Raw genomic sequence first — 23,542 nt, 5'->3', positions numbered from 1 at the left:
AGTGCAAAAATAATTACTGCGTAGTAATTACGAAATAAAAATTTATTTTATTAGTACAAATAGAATGTTTAACACAAAACGTAACATCTAATTACTCTCATTGATTACCAATTACTAAGGACTATTTATTATTAGAAATAAAAGAAATGATACAATTAACTATATTGCATTACTACAACTATTAACATATACTTACGTGATGCATCGAAACCGGTGATGAAGTCAGGGCACTCTGTATAGGCTGTTGATCCCGCTGGAGTGTTGGGCCAACAGGACCATCCATCGAATGTAAGTCGACAATACGGTTCTGAAATAAGAAATTTGATTCAACGATTACAACGAAATGACATACATGATTACCTCATAAAAAGCGTTTGATAGCGTTTAACATTGCATCGAGATAAATCTTAATATATAAAAAATTGCGAAGCTATATAGTGGTATCATAGAAAAAATATGATAGCGCTAGCTGTCTGTGGCAAATTAGATAAATCTTCTCATACGATTTATGAGAGTCGTAAAAAGACAACTCGTAACATGTTACTCATGATGGCTAAAGAACTGGATATATTTCAGCACAATAAAGGCAAATACGAAATATATAACAGACTCATATAATCATATAATCATATAATCTTTTTATTGAGGATAAACACAAATTTAAAACCGGTATTTTTATATGTAAATTATTACACATAAAATATAAAATTTAATCGAGCCCAAAATGATTTTGAGATTTAGTATTTTACGAGATTTAGTATTTTTGTTGCATATTTTCATATTTTATGTTTGAAATATCAAAATTAACTCATTCATATTAAATTTTAAGATATTACATTTTAATATAATTTAATTTTGTTTATTTGTTTCTTACATATCCTGATATATGTTTTATATATAAATGTAATTCATAAATGTACCAAAAATACAAGAACTTATAAAAGGTGAACTAACTTTAAAATAAATTAATGCAACATCACGTTTAAGAGATACCACCGTGGTTAGAAGCTCTTAAGAAAGTTCACATTTGTTCATAAACTTCAAGTTTCGAAGAAACGTTGATAACATGGATTTCATCCGAGATACCTTGCGATTCTATCAACTTTTATTGAAAATAAATCACTTTCTTCCTTCCCTCCTATGACTAGGACTTGAGAAAATGGCACATACATGCGATTGTACAGAAAGAATGAAAACTGAAAAAGCCATATGGAATATTTTCCGCTCGAGTTTCACGAGTTCTGATAACCACACATTTTATAAAGTTAATGTTACGGAAATAAAACAAATTTTCCAGGATTAATGTTTGTGTCCGTTTACGTTACAAAAATTTCATTCATCTGTCTTGTAGTCACACAGATATTTATATGACTATGTAGAATGTCTCTTTGTCTTGTATAGAATGCATTGTGCATTTCCATGTGAATAACAGACATCACTTTAGATTCTGACATGAACATTCATGCCAGAATCTATTTCAAAGCATTTTATATATATATATATATATATATTTTTTTTTTTTGTTTAAAGTTCTTCATGGATGAAATCGCTTTTAGATATGATCAAAGAAATTTTATGCATTGAATTCACAAAATTGTCTCAATCAGAAAAATATATGTATAAAAGTTTGTGTATGTGTTTGTGTGTGTGTGTGTGTATATATATATATATATATATATATATATATATATATATACACACACACATACACACACACATACATATAACTTATAAAATTCGAAATATAAAGATATAAAAATAAATTTTTAAGTTCTTAACTCTCTTACAATAAAATAAAAAGGTCAACGTAAGTAGTAAAATTTATCTTTTAATTAATTCTAGACAAATTCTATTTTTGAAAAATTTTGAGTTAACATTTAATTATCCTAATAAATTCGTTAATGATAAGAAACGTTTGTAGTAAATAATTTGTTATTATATTTTTTTGGACCATATGCACTTAAATACGAAAGAAATTTGCATAGAAAACAATGAAAATTTTAGCACCATATGAAAATGATAGAAGAAAATGAAAATATTGGTTTCTACTAAATATACGTAGATTTCAAAATTTAATATAAAAAAATTAATATTAAATAAATTAAGTTAATAAGTAAAATTTATCATATTTTAATTACATTTTGTTCAATCAAATGTGATTAAGAAATTAAATTATCCAATATAAATCTTTTAATAACGTGGAGAAGCAATTGTAGATAAAATATTTCAATATAGTTGATAATAATAGCTAAAAATGTGACTAAAAATATAATAAAAAGAACACTCTTTTACATAATAAAGTATTATAATATTTGATATTATATATAAATAAAATTAATCTTTGAAAAAATCCTTGAAAAAGTGTAATTTATGACTGTATTAATTACTAATTCGAGTATAACATTGTGTTGTATATTTATCCTCATTTTATTAATTTCTTTTCTTAATTTTTTAATTTTTAAATTAATTTTAAAATTATCACATTTTCTTTATAATATCTAATATTTAAGAAAATATATGTATCAGAAATATATGTATCAGAATATAAATAATATACATATAATGTATATACACGGAATTTACAATACAATGAGTATTGTGTATTATGGAAAGGTACGAAAGATAAAAATGAAAATCATTTAGGAATATTGTATGTCATGAAAATTTTTAGATGGACTTTGACAGACTTAAAAACACATCATCGCTTGGAATGCCTTAGGCGTTTACTCTTCTACCACCACCACCACTCATCTCCATTATCATGTAACTTTCCTCTGTCGGCAGAACGAGTCAGTACTCATACCAAACTGCAGCATATTCATGAAAACATTCTCTGCGAAACAAACGATAAGTAATATCTTGAAGTATCAATTCACTTTTTTCGCCGATCAGTAACATTTGACACGAAATTGTCGTATATCATAAAATTGTAAGTAATATTATAGTTTTTCTTTATTATTTTCTTTATTGGAAGCGATTTAGATCACACAATCATAAACTTGCAAAATGATTATCAAAGCACTTGTATATTATAGTTGCAAGTCACGGACAAAATATACGCATAAATATAAAGAGATAATCTCTCTTATTACAGTAAGTTACATACAGTAAGTTACAAGTAAAAATTCTAATTAGCGAATATGATGATTGTCCAACTTGATAACAATGTTACGAATGTTTAGTTAAATATTATATTTTTAGCAAACGTACAATCTCAAAGAAGCTTTATCAATTCATGCTTATATATCATCTTATTTTTCAGTTGATTAATGTCCCCCAGATAAAGTGTGACTAGTGCAATTGCAATTGGCTTGTTACTACGGCAGTCACTGGATAGTCACTGCACAGAAGGTAACGGCTTACGTAAGGTGTCAAACCTATTGGACGTAATACGTAGTGACGTGATACGAAATCGCAGCGGCTCTACTAGATCAACATGAAGACGTTGCTATTTATTTTCCTTGTAATGTTGACTTGTGACCAAATCGCTGATGGTTACCGGATTCTTGGTATGTTTCCGTTACACGGCAAGAGTCACTGGATCATGCAAGAGGCATTGATGAAGGCTTTGGCAAAACGGGGTCATCAAGTGGACGTCTTCACGCATTTTCCACAGAAGAAACCTATACCTAATTACACGGATATCAGCTTGAAGGGCAGTCTTCCGCAAGTAGTGAATAATCTTACTGCAACAGAAGTATTAGGTTTCAGCACTCCGTCTATAGCCAACCTGGTTGAAATGGCTGGAACGAATATTTGTGAATTATTGAATCATCCAAAACTGCAAGACCTGATCAAGAATCCGCCACAAGATCCCCCATACGACATCATCATTTTAGAGGTATGCTCGATATTTCCCAATATATTTTCAACTTTAAATTATGGATTTTTTTTTTATGGTTTTTATCTATGGTTGACTTTTTTTCAAAAAATAAGATATCAAGCCATTATTTCTTACAACTTTGTAATTTTTTAATATATTTAAAACCTTTGTAGTTAGACGCCTTTCAATTAAATCTCTCTTTAAGCAAAACTTTTAAGTATTAAATTCGAAACAAGATTCTAGTAATTATTCGCGCGATTAGAGTTTAATTCGCGAAAAGGGGTTTCTTCTCGGTATTCGCTATAAAAAATTATTGTGCCTCGATATTTTTGTTAAAGAGAAACTCTTTACTTATCCAAAGAAATTTCTAATTAAATATAATCATAAAAATAGAGCATTATATATATATATATATATATATATATATATATATATATATATCGTAAAAGAGGAAGAAAGAGAAAAGTATATTATAAATATATATTTATAAACATATACCTCAATATATATCATAATTAATAAATTGTGCTTTTTACATTAATTCTATATGATTATATCTAACTATGGAAGTTCCCAAAAAGAGTTAGAAACGAATCGCTATGTCAAGCGAAAAGGTAACTTTATTTAAGTTATAACTGGTATTTATAGTGCGTTCTTACTTCTTAAAATCATCTTAAATAATGTCTCTGATTTGTTTATGCTGATATCTTTTTGTACTACCGTTCTTAAATATAGAAATAAGATAAAATAACATATAAAGTGCACTAAAATAATTAATAAAACTTAAATTGCATGCAAATCATATAAGAAAATAAGACTCGATTTTCAATACATGATATACAAAGATAATTAATAAAGTTAAATAAAACGCGGTTGGATTTAAAAGCAAATATTACTTCATTAAACGAAAATTATTACCGCTTTTAACGAGATGTTAATTAACTGATTTGTGCTACAACCTGTAACGGTGGCAAATCATTAATTATTCACTAATTATTAAATATTTATTATGCACAAACGCTATGCCTGATTTTATTAAAGTTACAGCGCTTTAGTACGGGAAAACAACTTTTGATCAGAGAATCTCGCTCTATTATCTCAATAATAATAATGATAATTTCGAGGATCATAAAATTATTAATTCAAGTGTTCTCTTACAATGCCTGAATATCGAAATATCGGAAACGTCAAAATTGTCGATTTTGCAAGGCAACTCGGATTATTAGAATCCAGTTCATGACTATGCATCTTTCGAAATTTTTTTCGCGCATTAACAATTCTTCAACAGCTCGACAGGTCGCTAATTAACTTAATTGAATTCTTTATGATACTTTTGCGTAATACTTGATTGTATCTTAAATCAAATTTTAAATATTACGACACCAGAACGGAAGACATTAAAATATGATTCGTGACATGATCGCAAATATGAATATTTACACACAAATGTTGCATCATATTCACATATCAATAAAATAACAAATATAGCACAGAAAGACTACATAATTTATTAGAATCGGTTAATTAAATTGAATTTCATTTTGGTTCAATGCATTAAATCAGAAATTTTAATTAATTAATTTGCATTATCATTTCATTTAACTTAATTATAGATTTCAGATCTATGAGTATTAATATGATAAATCAAATTAGAAATTACGATAACGAAAATAATATAGCCCTTGTAAGAAAATTTATCCGTTCTAATTGCATCTTGCGCTTCCCGCATTTAAAATGGAACAGTTGTACATCCACGCTTTGTGGAGGGAGAATGAGGAACGAAACAAAGCAGAAAGTGCAACTATAACGAACAGATGTAATGATACGTGAAATTGCCATACTCAATATAATAAAGCGGGAACGTTTGAATCTCGATATGAGTTGTATGATACTTGTTGCATTATTCAATTTGCCTCATTCAATGAGTATCACAATGTTTAGAGATTCTAACGAGCTTTTACTTGTTTCCGAATTGATTGAGTGCAAAATGGTGAATAAATGATGGAAAAACAAAAAACTACATCGTAACATGAAGATTTTAATTTCAAATTTCGCGAGAGATGTAAATATAACATTATAACAAAAAAGAAAGAAATATTGCATAAGAGCTGTTATGGCATCCGTGTGACATCATCGTATCAAATTATTCTCAAAAAGTATAATCGATCTTAACGTATAATTAAACAGTGAACTTGTTAAGCCTTGAAAAAACATTATATTCCAGAAAAAAATTTCGCAAAAAATACATAGTCACACTCGATATTACGTGTTTGCTCTTTGTTATCTGTTATTGATCATCGCATCTATCTTTTCTTATCGTACAGCGGTGCGTGCAATGCGATAATTATTGTTCCTCGTGTTTCCACACGAGGCAACGTCAAGGTCAAGGCCCCGTAGCTTGACGCGAGCGCTTTGCTAAATGATCGTGATCTATACAACCGCATATCTTCGCGCCGCGGAACAAGTGTGCGGAACGGGCTTGACCCGCATTCAATGTCACACGCGTGATTACAAGATGTGACTTATCAAACGCGAAACGATTAATCGATCGACTGACGATATGCGCAGCTGTTCGCCGCACCGTGCTACCTCGCATTTGCCCGCCATCTCAAAGTCCCCATGGTCGGCACGGTGGCCAGCGTTTTTCACGACTGGCTGAACGAGGTGTCCGCTAATCCGATGGGTACTGCTTACGTCCCGAGCATGTTCTCAATGCACAACCAACACATGAATTTCAAGGAACGTCTGACAAACTTTTTATTGTCGCATTATCTCTCTTGGCAAATGCATTATTACACGAATATCCAATTAAAGTATGTGAAGGAACACTTCGGCATAGATGTGCCGCATATCAAGGATTTATATTCCGACATATCCTTGTATCTGGTCAACTCTCATCACACGTTGAATGGAATCAGAGCAATGACCACCAATGTGATCGAGGTCGGCGGTTTGCATCTTAGCGACGACGATGATCCACTGTCACCGGTACGTTTCAACAAGACTCGCCTTTCCCATTCGCATTATTCGCATTATATTCGTCAATCGATTCTTCCTGGATACAGGATACGAGACGTGACTAAGGTCAAGACAATATTTTTATCGTAAATATAGCTCTGTTTATTTTCTCCCTTCATTCAAAATCGAATGAAAATGAAAAATGAGAAAATTACAGTTAAAATAAGCTACAGTTAAAATAAGCTTAAAATAAGCTATTTTGCAAAACATATAATGAAAATTATTTGTTTAAGTGAATAAAATATCAAACTGATAAGAAATTAGAAAATTAATATTATTTCGTATTATATTCTATAAAGATAAAACATATTAACAGTAAAATATATGTTTATTAAATCTTGTAATATTCATTTTTCTAATATACACATTATGACTGACAACTGATAACAAAATTGAAATTGGACTATTCACGTTGTTATAAAATTGTTATTATGTTATTCACATATTGTAAAATTTTCATGAAAAATTGTTAACAATTTTTTTAATTTTATTGCCATCAGTAAATACATATACATAAATATAAGACTGGTGACCAATATAGAAGTATGATTTTTTCAGGATACATTTAGTAATTTAATGAAGTATTTAGTCTTCAAATATATCTCATTATTTTGCAAACAATATTTTTAAAACACGCTTGTTTTAAAATTTCATGCATTTAAAAATATACCGTATAATACTCTCGTGTATCCAAGAAGAATTACTTACATTGCAAAGTATTTGCTTTAAAAAACTATATGTATATAGGAAGTGCAAAAGTGGTTGGACGAAAGCAAAGATGGCTGTATCTACTTTACATTTGGGTCGATGGTGAGGATTGAAACTTTCCCCAAAGAAATAGTTCAACAATTTTACGCATCTTTTGAGAAGATCGCGCCAGTCCGCGTACTAATGAAGGTAGCGAAAAAAGAGGATCTGTTGCCAGGATTACCGAAGAACGTCATGACGCAATCGTGGTTTCCACAGATCTCCGTTCTTAGTACGTAATTACTGCCAGTTAGTAACACAACAGAGCATCAAAATAACTGCTTACTCGTTTCTTCATAATAATTCTTAGAATCATTACTTGCTTGATAAAATTCACACTTTGAATATCGCAGCAACATTTGCATATATAAATTGCGTAATCCAACAACAAAAAAATATCGTTTTCCAATCGTATTCTTCGAAAAAATTTCTTCGATAAAAATTTTTCTAATTTTTTACTGATTTATAGTGTACTCAAGAAGCCTCAAAGAAAGTTTGCTAAATAAACAAATTGAAATTTGGCCATTCATATTAAATCGAAAGTATTATTCTTAGAAGAAAGACATATATTCTTATCGTGCTCGGAAAAGAAATTTTAGTTTTGATCGAGAATATCGCACATAGTCAAATCAAGTTCGTAAGATATTAAAATAAATAAAAATGGAATTTGCATATGTGTGACCGACTTTTTGAAAAGATATTCTGTTTTTTACATCGTCTATATGTCAGTTTCGCGCACTGTGCACTTGTTCAATTCCCAATCGTAATATTCTCGCAATAAAAATGTATCGCTATGATTTTCACAGAACATAAAAATATACGAGCTTTTATTACGCACGGCGGGATGTTTGGAACGCAAGAGGCGATCTATTGTGCAGTTCCTATGATTGGCATCCCCCTATTTGGGGATCAACGCGTCAACATTAAAAATTATGTCAACAAAAAGGTGGCTATTTCGCTTAATTCAGTAACCGAAGTTACCGAGGAGACATTAACTTCGGCGATAAATAACATCCTGAAGGATCCCTCCTATCGGTAAGTACTCCAAGACTACAGACATTGGTAAGCCTAAGCATTGTACACTAATTGTTCAACTGGGTTTAATGAAATCATAATATTGAAAGAGGGAAGACTACAAATACAAGATGTACTTCTTTTAAATTTACTCGAGACCTTATTTCTTAATATAACGATAATGTTATAATTATATCATTTATTTTTATTATCGAATCTTTTTATCTTATTTTTAGTTTTGTATGTTTATATTATATTTATTTTTATTTTTTTATTTTTAAAGAAATAAATTTTGATTTTGATAAAAACAAAACTTTGCTTAACTAAAGGACCTAAGTGACTTTACTTAACATTAACATGATAACAATATGCAGCTGATAAAGACATATTAGAATTTTAAATATCGAGATTCATTGTTTTTGACCTTATTAGTCCATTTATCGATCCGCGACTGGTTATACCGTTCATATCGCGGAATAAACAGAGCGTGTGCTCTCCATTGTAATCAAATCTTGCTTTACTCTCCAATGCATATCGTGGGTCAATTCTAATCAATTGGTATGTACTTTAAATTCCACGTCCATTTCCTCTGTACGAATCTACATGTGTTTTATGCGTAAAGGTTCACGAATAAAGGCAAACGCTTCAACTGCACAGAACGGATTAAAAAAAAAAAAAAAAAAAAAAAAAAAAAAAAAAAGTAAAAATCTGTACGAAATAGGTCGTGCACTTTTACAATTAAAAAAAAAAATCAAAATTTTGCGGTCCGACACCGAACGAAAACGTGACGTTACGAAAAAACACTATTCGTTACAAGCTTCCGAGTTTTACCATAATTGATTTTGTCTGTAAACATCACTGCTGTATCGATCGCTGGAAAATATTTCTCTTACTCATTTCAGGAAAAATATACAAAAACTATCGAAGTTGTTCCTCGATCGACCAATGAGTGCCGTGAATACGTCGATATTTTGGGTAGAGTATGTCGCGAAATATGGAAACATACTTCAATCGCCAGCAATGAGGCTTTATTGGTGGCAACAAAACTTATTGGACATTTACGCGTTGATACTTGTAGTGACTATTACAGTGCTCTACGTCGTGCTATTTATCCTTTGGAAATTGAAGAAGCTCTTGTTCGGATCGCGCGCTTGCGCAAAGAAAGACAATGCGGCAATCAAGTCGAAGAAGAACAAGTAAAGAAGTTGTGCAAGTATTATTTCCTTCTCTTGATAAATTAGCAATCTTGAAGATTATTATATCTTCTCTTCTCATAGATTCTACAAGATTATATATGAAAACGAGAACTTTGTACGACGCTTTTCTAGGTAACGTTATTATTGAATATTATATATATAATATTATATTTTAATAAAATATTTGATTAATTACTGTTTATATACGCGTATGCGTATGTGTGCATTCGTGCATACGCGTGCATAACGCTACATTTACTATATTTTTTCCTACCATTTCCGTCAGCGGACTGCATACGAACGAAACGGTCTGATCTAGACGAGTAATCCGATATATTAATGTACAATCGCTATTAATTGGTCGAGTACCAAGATGAAGCAAATGGGCCTGATAAAAGATTCACGATACGTCACGTTGCATACAACAAAGGCGCGTTGCGTTGCGCTCTCTTGCGCAATTTTACTCGCCATTTTTGCTTCCGCTTGGTCGATTTCGCTTATTTTCAAACATGAAAAATACTTTACCCGGCGGCAGCGTCGTATTCGCGGCTTTCCTCCTCATGCATTCTTGCTCACGTTCCAGCAGAATTCGACGAAGTTCCTCGTCGAGTAGCGTGCTACCCATCGTCGTGTTTCCCGGCATCTGTTCGGCAAACGACGCGTGGAATATTAATGAGCTGCAGTCGCAAAAGTAAAATAAGTAATAAATGTCCGGCACACGTTATGGCATAATTTGATTCCGTAACGGTACGGTTACTTAACATGCGTCGCGATCTACAACTGGGATAAAAAAAGGCGACTATGGCCTTCATATTTTACATTAATCAACGCCTTTGTTACAAGAAAGAGAGTCACGCTGTCGAAGATAGCACACTTTATAGTTTTATTTCAATAAAATTACTAATTTAAACTCAAAGCTACATGCACCACGTGCACCACAATTTATAATAATAATAATAATTTCTAAGCAGTTTCTCTCAAATATCAAAACGAAATATCAAATCCATTGAAATCTTTGGATGTAAAATGTAACGAAATTTTGCACTAAAAAGATATTTTCTAGATACTAGAAAAAAATACTATAAAGATACGTCCGTGGATACTGATATTCCATGTTTTATCGTTCCGTGCTCGTGTTTTATTGCGTTCGAAACATTCTCTGCTTTCGCGTCCGAGTATCAGCTCCCGATATATTCATAACATTGACAATTTGTCGATTATTCATGAAAATCATCGTCGCTTCAATTCTGTCGCTCAAAGCGCGAAACTTTGCAGAACGAAGGGATATAAATCGTCACCGTTAGATTTCAACGTATTATTGAGGAAATCGTTTCATTGGACTACGACACGATCCGTAATAACTTTATTGCATAGAAATGAACATTATTGCTTCCGGTCGAAGTGTGTCGCGACATGAAATAATGAAGCGGGTCATTTTACGACAAAGTCGCTTTGCCATACATGCAAAAGCGAAGAAGCTTCTGATTTTCACTGTCAGAATACTCGTAAAAGTTTTTGTCATACGAATAATTAATCCTATATTATATTCCGAATATTAATTCTTGCCAAACGCCGAAAGGTACGTTATATAAAATCATAATATGGATTTTAATGAATTTTATATTTATAATAAAAAATGATTTTTTGTGAAACATTATATATTACTTTTTATAACATAAACATTGTGAGACGCAATATAAAATCAGACTCAAATGAAATTTACTTTAATTATTAACTTATCAAAGTAAAGCAAAATGTATGATATAATTATTATACAATTTCATTGTTTTCTCTTTTCTACGATAGATGATAAAATTCATATTGTCTACATAATGACTAGCATTGTTATAGCTTGCAATCAACATAAAAACGCATTATTGGCACGCTTCAGAATGTCGTAAATAAACGTGCAGTGCCCAGCTGACAGACGTTATCGGCTTTACAGTGCGTACATTTATTACCCAGCCAACAGAACTCCACTTATTCATTAATTAGTTAGTTCGTACGGTAATGTGTCATTTGAATGCCATATACGGATTACGTTATGCGCAGATCTGGATGAACAAAAGCTCTCAATTATTTATGTAACGCATAATTTATTTTATCGGACATTTATTTTATCGGACATAACATTGATATTTGTATATAAAACTTCAATCGATAAAAAAACTTATATTTTTTTCTAAAATAAAAGTAAAATTTATTCTCATTAAGATTATAAGTAACGAGTAACTATCTTGCAAAGTATTTTTCGCAAATGGTGTAATTAATACTTGATCTAAAATAAATAATAAAATTATTAGTAATATTTGAAAAAAATATTATTAATAATATTATGATTAAAGTTATTTTAATGCAAAAATAAATGCAATCCACTATGAAAATATCAAATATATTCGTTTTTTATGAAAACAAAAAATGTAAAATTTCTACTGAAGACATGTATTTTTAGTATAATTTTTCTTCTTCAAACCACCGCGTTTGATTATAAACTGGTCGCAAACCATTTCCAAACCGCGTTCGGCAAATACGAATGACAAATATTGGTGATTATTTGCGAAAAATCGACGATTCCCATATCTGATAAATATGATATGGCTTCCCTAAATCAAACAGTCCGGTAAATAGCAAACCGTCAATTAACATTCAATTAAATACATCCAGAAGATTCATGCATTTACATTTCGTTGAAATTTCACGCCACGTTAAAAGAGCATATGTGTACACCTAGATCGCTGGCATTTTTACAGCAGTAATTCCACACCACCTAAATGAAACAAGATATTCATGCGATGTAAAAAGCGCTGCTCGCTTTAAAATTGATGCAAAGTAAAACAAGACATAAATGCGCGTTAATAGTTTTAATGTATACGAGTAAAAAAAAAACAATTGAACATGAAAATACTCTCATACAGCAATTAAAAATATATCGTTGAAAGTTCCCAACAAATTCCTAAAGCGTCATCGTTGACAAACGGAGTTTCCGAAAAAATCCGAGTCGTTGCATTTTAAATGGTGTTTTTCATTACAATAGAAACTGGACATAACCGTTCCGACTTTTGGCGATTAAAAGTACGCTACATATACGAGTGGATGGGTGGAGGAGGATGGAAAAACCAAAGTAAAACGAAAATAAAATTGAGTGAGATCAAAATCTGAAAGTAACAAGATTTCGATGTTCAATTATGGAACAAGCTTTTCTATTTTAACACTGGTACAGCCGTCTCGCTAATCTGCCGAGGCAATCATGCTTTTTTAAAAAAAGCCTTAACCCATATTTCTTCACCGCACACATGTCGCGTTAAATATAGCCGATCCATTCTGAATTTTATTTGAACGTGTATCGAGTAACCTGTGTTTAGCGATTGCAAGTCTGTCGCCCGCATATTTAGTGCAAAATATTGCTGTCTGCCCCTCATATCTCGATACCAGCATTAGACTTGAGCAAATTAATTTTAAGGAACTATAAAATTAAAAATCACATAATTCTTAAATCAATTAACTGCTAAAAAAATATGTTTCTTTCTTTTCATACTATAAGATGAGCGGCTAATTGTTCTTAAGAAATCCATAACGCAAGAGTTTTTATGAGCATAATATGTTAGCAACCATCGGTTGTAGTACGTATACGAAGTGCTCGAGAGATCACACTCTTACTTTATGTCGACGTTGTTCAAATTTATAGCATAATGTGTACTACATGTACGTTACTATGGCAAGCATTATTACTAACCAGAAATTGACCGTTGCTTTTAGCACTGCTCATAATAATACAAAAATATATGTATGTATATATATATATATATATATATATATATATATATTTATATATGCACATATGTTTCTGTATATTATGAGCAGTATATTATACACATTATGCATTATGCTATAAATTTGAATGCCTGTTCCATTATATATATATATATATATATATATATATATATATATATATATATATATATATAGGACGCGTCCGTAAAAAATTGTTATGAAGCCGCAATAATGTAACTTTTATGCTGCGTTTTATTTAAACTTAACGCAGAGCAAGAATGCTATTGCACAAACTACAGAAGCAGCGTATTAATCAAGTAAAAACAAAATTGTATAAAAGAAAATATAAAAAAAATTTTTCTTTTCTTTTTGCGTACAAACTAGCGCACAGCATAGTATTAAATTTTAGATTCTGCTGCTCATATAAAGAACAATGAAAACGTATTATAATAAAACAATAACAACGATAAATTTTGTATTAAGTACTCGTAAAATCTTTTGTTTTAATGAGGAAAATGTGATGTATATCATTGTTCCATCTAGTGGTACACGTATAACTGTGATTTATCGTTTTCTGCTTCCGTTACCGACTTTATAAATGAATAAAATTCCAATTTAAAGCCCGATGGTATACGCTTTAAACTAAACTCTTTCCATACAAATGAATAAGAGATAGTATTGCAACGATAAATTAATTAAAGTTTGGATCCAGACAACATTTTGTAAGTAAATAATTTAAAAATTTTCTAAATAAATAATCAAACCGATAAATCTAAAAAAATTCTGCTAAGTTAATAAAAAAAATTATCTTCAGAATAAGCTTCAATTTTTATAGCTCGAAAGATTTTTCATTCACCACAAAAAATTTTAAATTATTTCAAAATCCTTATCCTTCAGTTTATTCTTCAGTTAATTTCGAGGTACGTTTCAATCAAACTGCTTATTTCAGGGACAACATTCGTTTACGAATATAAATTTTGAAGAAATTAAGAACAACTATATTTTTATAAAGTGAGTCAGTAATTTTCATAAATATGGCGTCAAACTACTTAAAAAATAAATATTATCTTATAAGTGTTTTATTTAACGCAAAAAACTTTTCTTGTATAAATACATATTTTCTGAAAAATAAGGATTTTGAGATATAAATTATTTTTTGCGATTCATATGTATTAATTTCTCTAATGAACAAATAAATTAATTCCCAGATAATCGCATACATGTCTCATAATTTATAAAAATTAAATAAATTGGATAAACGTTTCTCCAATGAATGGATTCAATGTGATTGTTTTCAACGCTGCAAGGTTCACGCAAGGTGCAATCACTAATGTTGCACCATCCACGTGATTCATGGTCGTATTACTTTTTGCGAGCGATCCTTGAATGTTATATCAATGTATAATTTGCATAAGAAATGACGGTTCGTGGTGTAAATAAATATTTACGTGGTCGAGTAGCACTCTTTTACGAAAAAGAGATGATACAAGCATAGCGACAAGTTTGACGCAACCGATAGCTCGATTTCCGTTATCGTTCAAGGAAATGTCAGATCTATCTTCGCGTTCCCCTTCTTGTCGATCGTTTTCGAGATCTCACATTGTCGAGTTGCTGATTGATGAGTACCTTCGATTCGAGGACTCGCAAGAGGATTCCACCCCGGTGAATGATAGAAGGAAGGGAAGGGGAATATCGGTTAATCGACCGCGTCTGAAAGCCGATTTGATACGACGGAGGTACATTGACATAATGCATTATTTCCAGCTTCATTATATCGTAGAAACGATGAAATATTAATGAAAAAAAAAATTGCGAAGTAAAGAAATTGGAACTGCGCTCTAATTTCTTAAAGACCTAACAGGATTTTTCAGTCAATTTATAGACGTATAAAAATTTTCTAGAATTATATTTCTACATGTTATATTTCTCGACGGTTTAATCCAAAAAAATATCATATATAAACAATAAAAAAATGTTTACATCTGTTTTGTGATGATTAATAAAAGTATGTTGACAGAATTTAATAAAAATGATTCAAACAATTATTAAAAAGTATCTATTTTTATATAATTTTAAATTAATTTAAATTAATTTTTTATGTTGTTATGTATTTAAATAATTAAAACATTGTATTTTAAAATTTGAAGCCATAATGTAATTATAAAAATGTTTAATAAATTTAAAACAGAAAAAAATCGCAAAACTTTCAAAAGTCTATTTTACTTTGTTTACAATGAAACTGCGAAGACAAATCCCATTAGATAAGCTGTTTAAATTATCGAAACATAAAACGTCTTCTATAAAAAGGTGTTAATTCTTAAGCATACATTTTTATATATGAAATTTTTATTACTCTTTCACGTGTTAAAAGATTTTAAAATTTTTTAATTCTTCTCTGAGTATTCTATATATATAAATACATTTCTCGTATGAAAAATCATTATTTAGAATGGAACATAACTATTAAATGTTATACAGAGAGAAGCTTTAAGAACTTTTATTAAAAGTTTCTTGCAGAAATACGTAGATGTAGTGTCTAGGGACATGTTATTTTCTGCAAACTTCAGTCACGTAATCATGATGAAAATCGCATTAAATTTTTCAAGAAGCTTATGTTTTCTTTTCAGAAAATGCAACAAAGATTGTAGAAGTTTGCATTTGCAGGGATCAAGCTTCATTCCTGTCTTTCTATAATAAAGCTTAAATAATTTGTACATTTGTATGCAGATAAAAGCGAAAATAAAAATAAAAATAAATTAGTCTGCGTGTGTACCTTAAAGTCAAAACTTCAGCTTCTTAATTTTATATTTACATATCACAAACGCGAAAAATGTAAAAATTGTCTTACTGACCTCAGTTTGCGTCTCCATGATTGACGTTATTGACAAGTTACAAGGATGAAATACGTCAACGTTCGGAACGTTCAAACCTGAAACAGTGGAAACAAGTACTAATAATAAATTCGAAGATTTGACTTAAAAAAATATCCTGTTTATTGTATTAGATTTCTAAAATTAACTTTATTTAAGAGAAAAACTCTGTACGTATTTTGAAAAGCTGACAATCGTAATTTATAAAGACATTCAAAATATAGAACAAGAAATAAGAGAGAGAATGTAAAATGTATATTTTATATCATATAATATAAATATATACATACAAATTGTATGATAAAAAATATTTTATATTTTTTATCACATAATTTACAATTAATATTGTTGCTAAATTATTGTATTTCGCATTTGCAGTAAGTTTCTTATGATATGAATATTTCTTATTTCTCTTTAAATTACGCAAATAGAAATTATACGTTAAGAATGACCTTGTGCGAGACACCTAATGACGCCGGGTTGAAGTGATAAATGTAACGCGATAGATACGCGATCCACGGAAAAAGAACAAATGTATTACGCAACTGTTGTATTCGTGCTCTTACAAATTTATTTTGAGAGGGACACGGAGACCGACTTCGGATCGGACTTCTTTCAAATTCAATATGGGGGGGAAGAAGATCTCTCCGTCCTAATTTTTACCCAAGCTACGAAACCGAGTCGATATTTTCGCGTCCAATTTTACGCTCCCACAACTATTCTCATTTACCTCAGTCCCCGTATCTACGTCAGGACAAATCGATTCAATTTCCATCCTATTGAGATCAGCAGGTGGTAGAGCGCTTTCCAGCAGAACAAAACTAATCGTAAGTCTTCGATGAAACCATTCTACGCGATCTACCGCGAAGGTCAGAAACGCGATTGATAGCTCGTTTTCGTCGATCGGCGAGAGACCGATCGTTTCTCGCAACGTCGACGAGCTAAACGTTGAAGCTCATCGAAGTTATTAAACGACGCAACATCAATCGACAAGAAACATTCTTCCAAAACGTGAAAGACTAACGAAAAGATGTTTGTGTACCGAAGAGAAATATATATGAAATTGTTTGTTTTGTTGTGGAAACCGATTATTGCGAAAGAAAAAGATATCAAATATTATTCGTAATAAAGAATTCTGCGGGTGGCGATTAATTCTGAAAATTGATCATCGATTTATTAAGAAAGAGAGATATAGCTTTGATAGCGGGCTACGTTACAAGTTCAGTAATTATAACGACACGTAATTTGCGATATAAGCAATCCCCTTGAATTTTTATATATATATATATATATTAAATCAAGAAACGAAGAAAAATTATTCGCCAAGACTCCATCTGTCGATTGATATCATTTGTGATTTTATTATTTTGAAAAAAAATATCACTTTTATTATGAGTATGCGTGAAAAAAATATCATTTATATATAATGTACGAAAAATGTAATTTCAAGTATGTCACTTCTATTTTTATAGGAAGAATATTTCAGGCACGTTGTAGTCTAAAATACATGTGAATTTTTCAAAGCATACCGCGCGTTATAGTTATTATATATACATTCTTCTCGTGTTTCCGAGCGTTTCGGAGCAGTTCTGATTTCGTCGTGTACCAAAGCACGAGAAACTACGGCTTTTCGCATGTTATCTGGCACCCGGCCAACTCCTACGCATCAACGATCGTCCACAACTTTCGACACGAATCTATCTCTAACCGACATCCTGTATCCGTATCCGACGATCGCGCGTTTCCGAATAAGATCACGCAAAAGCCGTCAGATAAACGTAGCTCGTGCGAAGAGCTTACTCATCGCGCTCGGTGCATTCGTCGTGAAGCACCTGAAATTCCCTTCATTCAATTGTTATTAAGTTACCAGTCATTGAACTTCTGATTAATTACACGGATACACGGCGGATAGACGGTAGAACGTTGACGCAATCCGCGCGATGCCTTTGATTGTCGAAGCGTTTAAAAATTTAAATTACTAAATTTAAATAACGTCCCCCATACTATCAGACGATCAGTTTAGAAAATACAAGCTGTCCATTTTGTTTTCAACATTTATTAAATTAGAAATATTATAATTTTACGTCCGTTGCGCTTAAACTTTGAATTATACATAGTATATTTCGAATATAAATATAAATCTGAATTACGAATAAAATTACGTGACACGCACAAAGTTTCCAGTATTATTTCGAAAACATCGCTATCACAAAACGTACGTGTCCCGTCTTTCTTTTATATTTCTAGCTTTTTCTCTGTGAGCCGCGTATACCTGTCTCTTTGTGCGAGACTACAAGTCGGAATCGAGTCGGCGGATATGCAGACCTACTAAAAAAGCTCTTTTAACGGAAAATTCCAGGGTAAGGAATTTCACAGGACGCGTTTCTTATTTTCCATCTTTTCTGTATGACGAGGCCAGGTTGCGAGCGAATCTCACGGTCGGATCGGCCGCGCTGCGCATCCGGCCGCGAGTATCCGTGAAAATAGAATTTACGACGATGGCAGTTAGCCAACAAATCATTCCAGCCTAAGCGCGTGGTCCATCGGTATCGATCTCCCTTGCTCGGCTAAGTCCATGGACACGTAAACACACAAATTAAATCAGACATGTCGTTAAATCGCTTGAAAGCTTTCGACGAGCGGCGTCGAAAGGATCGCGCAAGACGAAATTGTATTTTCGCAGTCAGCATCAGGCAGAGGTATGGTAAGGCTCACCGTTCAACGAACATTTAGATATTAGATTTTAGGTTCGTCATCGTATATCGATACGGAGTGAGACACTTATCCCTATTCCAGGAGCAACGTCACTTACGGTTACGCTGATACTTGCCAGGTTGCCGTCTTTTCCCATTGTCATACCGAACGCTTCATGTTGTCGTTTGCTAAAAGTTGGCCGCGAACTTTATTTACAGAGTATCCCGGGAACAACGGATATGCTTTTCAACGGAGAGACAAAGTAAGAAACGTACGACGTTCGGTCGTTTTACCGGCGTCGGTAAAAGTTGCGAAGTCACTTGATCCTTCGGAAAAGTTAGGAGATTTTTAGCAAACTGAGGCAACTGACCAAAAGCATCGATAGATAATTCAACTCTATTTCTAGTTCCCTTTTCCAGTTCACGACGACCGATGGCATTATTCAGTCAGAATTTTACATCGACCGATCATTATTTATACTTCATCGTAAGTGTCGCGTTCAATCTCTCGCGATATTTACGATTATAAAAAAATCGCTGCGAGTGAGCGATCTTCTGTAAAGGAAGATTGTCAAGGAAGATCGGATTCGGAAATTGAACATAGAACCAGTAACGACGACAATATCCGACAGTATCCAGGGCACTCTATAACAATATACTACGAAAGCTAGTTGCAGTCTGAACGTACATGGTTAACCGCACTGCGACGAGATCTTTTGAATGACAATTACTAACGGAAGCCCTTCGGCACTTCCCCGACAAGAGTTATTCGCTAACTCCCATTTCGCAATTCACGCTGCCGCAATATTTCAAGAAAAGACACCTCTTGTTTGTCACATTGCTAATCAAGGAAACGATGATACTGTTAATATCTCGTTAAAGTAAGTACCCACAGACATTCGAAATAGGTTCGGCACGTGGTACGGCATAATCCTATTTGAGAAGAGCAAAGTCATTGACAGCCGAAAAATTAATTTTTGCGTTTTCAAGAATTATGCAAATTACACAAACAAATTGCTTGAATTATGCAGGTCAAATTATTTTTTTTTTTTTTTATGTAACACACGCTTTTGCGCTGTTTAAAATATTTCATCCAAAAAAAATAAATGAAGTAAACGACAGAGAGAAATAATTATGTTTCTTTTCGCGCAATAGATCAAAGACAAATCGCTACAAAAAAATTAATTAAAATATCGTCCTATTTAAAAAATAATTTATAAAATGCGATAATTTCGTACTTTTCTATAAAATATGTACGTTTCCATTGTATTCGAGGATAATAACGTTGACGCGCAAAACGAAAAAAAATATTCCATTTTTTTTTTTTTTAATGTAATTAGCAAAATGGAGAGATTGAGTTTATTCTCTCCTCCGTGTGATAAATTTGCAATAAAAGTCAGATTGACGATGGTGATAATTCAAACGCGGCATTACTTGAAGTAAATATAGCTGACACGAGGAAACATCAACGTATTTCTCGCTCTCGGGTGATATACTCTCCTCGGGGTAAAGAAAAGTCTGCTAGAGCCATTCGACCGAATTGATACGATTCGCGCGAAAATACATATTCGGGACACAATCGTATCGGGTCTATATACCATTGTACAGATATCATTGTACGGCAATCGTATCAGAACTCAATTTGTGTGGTATACTGTCTTCTACATATTTACTCTATGTCGACTCCATCGGGAAATTCTAGCGAGACATACATCACGTACGGAATACATAAAAGCTGCATGAGAAATACACTATAAATGTACCATTGTGTTTATGTTTACTATAAACTATTACACTATTAATAATAATATACAGATAGTATCATTCACGATTCACATGGTACATTATATGAATTAATTACACACCGTTCTACGGAGAAAAGAAGGGTTCGTTTAATTCATTGGATTTAAAGTAATTATATGGATAGTTCGGATTATTCGATCATCCGATTAATGTAGTTCGATATTTCATTACGTATAATCAAAATCGTTTTAACGCGATTTGAAAAAGCATTCGTGCAATCGATATTGATATGAAATGTTACAGAATATTAATTATGTTGTGTAAAATGTGTCAAATCGAATTAACACTGAATCAAATTTATTCATACGTAATATTTCATAAGATGGAATATGTTTGAAGATCTTTTTCAGGTCTTAGAAAATATATTTTTGTATAATTTATTCCATTTGCATGTAGATGTATTCTTATAAAGCAAAAAAAAACAGTTTAACATATCACAAAGAACATGTCGCGAAGCTAAATAGGAAAAGCGAACCTGCTAAATATGACCAAGAATAGATATGCAAATGTTATGCGTACGAGTAAAATATGCAAAATTATGCACTTATAGGTGAAGTATGTGCGAAAAAAAACTATAATTCAATACACAACGTACAAGTTTGAAACGCACTTGAAACGCGACTTGTATTTATTCCTTTATCAGAGATGCGAATACAAATAAATATGCATCGGTACTGCATCGGCATTCAAACTGTATTATACGAGAAAAACAAAGACGATATTACATTTACATTTTATTTCATTTAAAAAGACTAACAAAATACAAAAAAAAAAGCAATAAAACTTTGAGTTAGTTTACCATAATAAAAAGCAAAAAGACTAAATATTTTACGCTGCCCATCGAGATAATGTCTAAAAAATAATACACGAAATTTATTTTATTATCACTTTTTTGTTTCCTGCCTTTTTTACGTCACTATTTTGCGCGATGGCTCATTATTGTCTCTTCGATATTGTTCAATGCGCGTGACTATCACGAGCTATCGTGCAACGTTCGGTTTTTCGCTTTTATGTCCCGGGCTACCGTGAGAGTATAACGTTCATTTATATATGTATACACACGTGAAGCCCGGGCATGTACGAGAGCGTACGTTCGCGAAGAGTGAAGACCGAGGAGAGGAGGTCGAGAAGGAAGGTCACTCGATAATGCTCTCAACGACGACGTGGCCATTAACCGTGCGAGGAGACGAGGGATGCGAGACGTGGAACGAGGTAGAGGAACGTGTGTTCCTTTGCGCTCGCTCGCTCGACTCGCTCGCTTCGCTCGGATGCACGCCCAGTAAAGCATCAGACGTCCTACATCGATCACATCATCGGTCGAAGGTCCTTCCGATACACGCGATAGGCCCATCGATATAAATGGATCTGAGCGAGTCGCGCTCACAATGTTACGACGAGAAAGTAGACGAGACGCGACGGCGACGGCGACGGCGGCGGCGGCGGCGGCGGTGGCGGTGGTGGCGGCGGCGACGGCGGTGGTGATGGTGATGGTGATGGTGGTGATGGCAAAAATCTTAAGGGAGCTTGCGCTCAGCGGTTTTTTGCACGCCGTCCATTCTCTCAGGAGATAAGCGATCTCTCTCATGGCGAATATAAACGCCTATACGCGTACGTGTAAGCATATGTCATAGCGGACGTAAAGCGTCGATCGTAAAATATGAGCGGCCATATTTTACCTTTCTTACGAAGACGTTACCGGGCGCAATTGCGCGGAACTACTCTGGCGACTCTGCGAATATTTTATGCGCACAAGTATACGATGCTGACAATTTGTCAGAGGCCATCGTTTGAAATGGCAATGCGCGCGACGGAAGATTTACCAACGAGTATTTTGGAGGGATAATACGCACGAACGCGCTGATGGGTCATTTACCAATTATTTGGGATACGTATACTCTCGCGAAAATTGCTGAAAATTGGCAAGTCACGGTCACGCTGTGCATTTTTATTAATACATGTAAATATATTCACGCGGCTCGTTATCGAAAATGTTAAAATGTTTGAAAGCCGAAACACAAAACCGTCTACTCGTATCCACTATTCTATTTGTTTGTTATCACCGACTGAACTGCGAAAAATATAATAAAATTGCTTTTTTTATTGCTTTTTTGTTGCTTCTGTTATATCAGTAAACAAATAGGCTTCATCAATCGTAAGAATGTCATTTAAACGAACAATTCGATCAACTGATATGTGTGTTTAGAATTTCAATGTTGTCTAATTAGATTTGTTTTATTTATCGCGCGATGCATTCCATTTAATTACCGGCGATTGATTTCCTGTTGACGAATATTCGTTGCGACGAAGAAATACATCGTAGGAATATCGAAGAGACCACTCGTCGTAATTATTTATGCCTTACGATGTCGACTTATGACAAAGAATATTACGATTGAATTGAATATGAAATTATAATCCATCTTATCGTTGACGTGTTTGTCGGTAATAAGATAAATTATCCTTTTACGCGTCCAATTCAGTCGTAATATTATTCTTCACCGAATTCATCGGATTAAAAATTATCCCCCCCCTATTAGTAGCCAGCTTGAGCTTGAGGCGATGGACATGGGAATATGTTATCATTGCTGTTTCCCGTTTCGGTAAAAC

The 23,542-nt window shown here is 32.6% G+C and overlaps 2 protein-coding genes across 6 annotated transcripts in view; one reads left to right on the top strand and one right to left on the bottom strand.

Annotated features, from left to right (window-relative positions):
- The window catches only part of Dh31-R (Diuretic hormone 31 Receptor), a 188,837-nt gene that overhangs the window by 160,478 nt on the left and 4,817 nt on the right, over positions 1-23,542 (bottom strand). For all 5 annotated transcript variants that reach the window (XM_089075411.1, XM_089075410.1, XM_089075413.1 and 2 more), the window contains 3 exons: positions 16,422-16,498; positions 10,324-10,441; positions 197-307 (listed from right to left, as the gene is read on the bottom strand). In XM_089075411.1, the coding sequence (XP_088931537.1) occupies positions 197-307; positions 10,324-10,441; positions 16,422-16,439 (247 nt within the window). In that variant the 5' untranslated portion in view covers positions 16,440-16,498. The remainder of the gene's footprint in view (positions 1-196; positions 308-10,323; positions 10,442-16,421; positions 16,499-23,542) is intronic.
- Positions 2,772-10,000, top strand: LOC105422146 (UDP-glucosyltransferase 2). The gene is made up of 7 exons (XM_011631408.3): positions 2,772-2,929; positions 3,036-3,093; positions 3,263-3,841; positions 6,392-6,811; positions 7,589-7,820; positions 8,395-8,623; positions 9,505-10,000. The coding sequence occupies exons 3-7, from the start codon at positions 3,437-3,439 to the stop codon at positions 9,800-9,802; spliced, it is 1,584 nt and encodes a 527-aa protein (XP_011629710.2). The 5' UTR covers positions 2,772-2,929; positions 3,036-3,093; positions 3,263-3,436; the 3' UTR covers positions 9,803-10,000.

The sequence above is a fragment of the Pogonomyrmex barbatus genome, unplaced genomic scaffold, assembly GCF_055798465.1.
Source record: "Pogonomyrmex barbatus isolate J1 unplaced genomic scaffold, ASM5579846v1 scaffold19, whole genome shotgun sequence".
In the NCBI taxonomy this organism is placed as follows: Eukaryota; Metazoa; Arthropoda; class Insecta; order Hymenoptera; family Formicidae; genus Pogonomyrmex; species Pogonomyrmex barbatus.
Note: the sequence above shows the minus strand (reverse complement) of the source record. Positions and strands in the feature narration are given on the sequence as shown.

Bases quoted from the DNA above. Each gene is read 5' to 3' on its own strand.
- LOC105422146 (XM_011631408.3), top strand. From the start codon at position 3,437: ATGAAGACGTTGCTATTTATTTTCCTTGTAATGTTGACTTGTGACCAA. The intron at 6,812-7,588 runs GTACGTTTCAAC...ATATGTATATAG, and splicing joins ACGATGATCCACTGTCACCG to GAAGTGCAAAAGTGGTTGGA. The intron at 8,624-9,504 runs GTAAGTACTCCA...TACTCATTTCAG, and splicing joins CTGAAGGATCCCTCCTATCG to GAAAAATATACAAAAACTAT.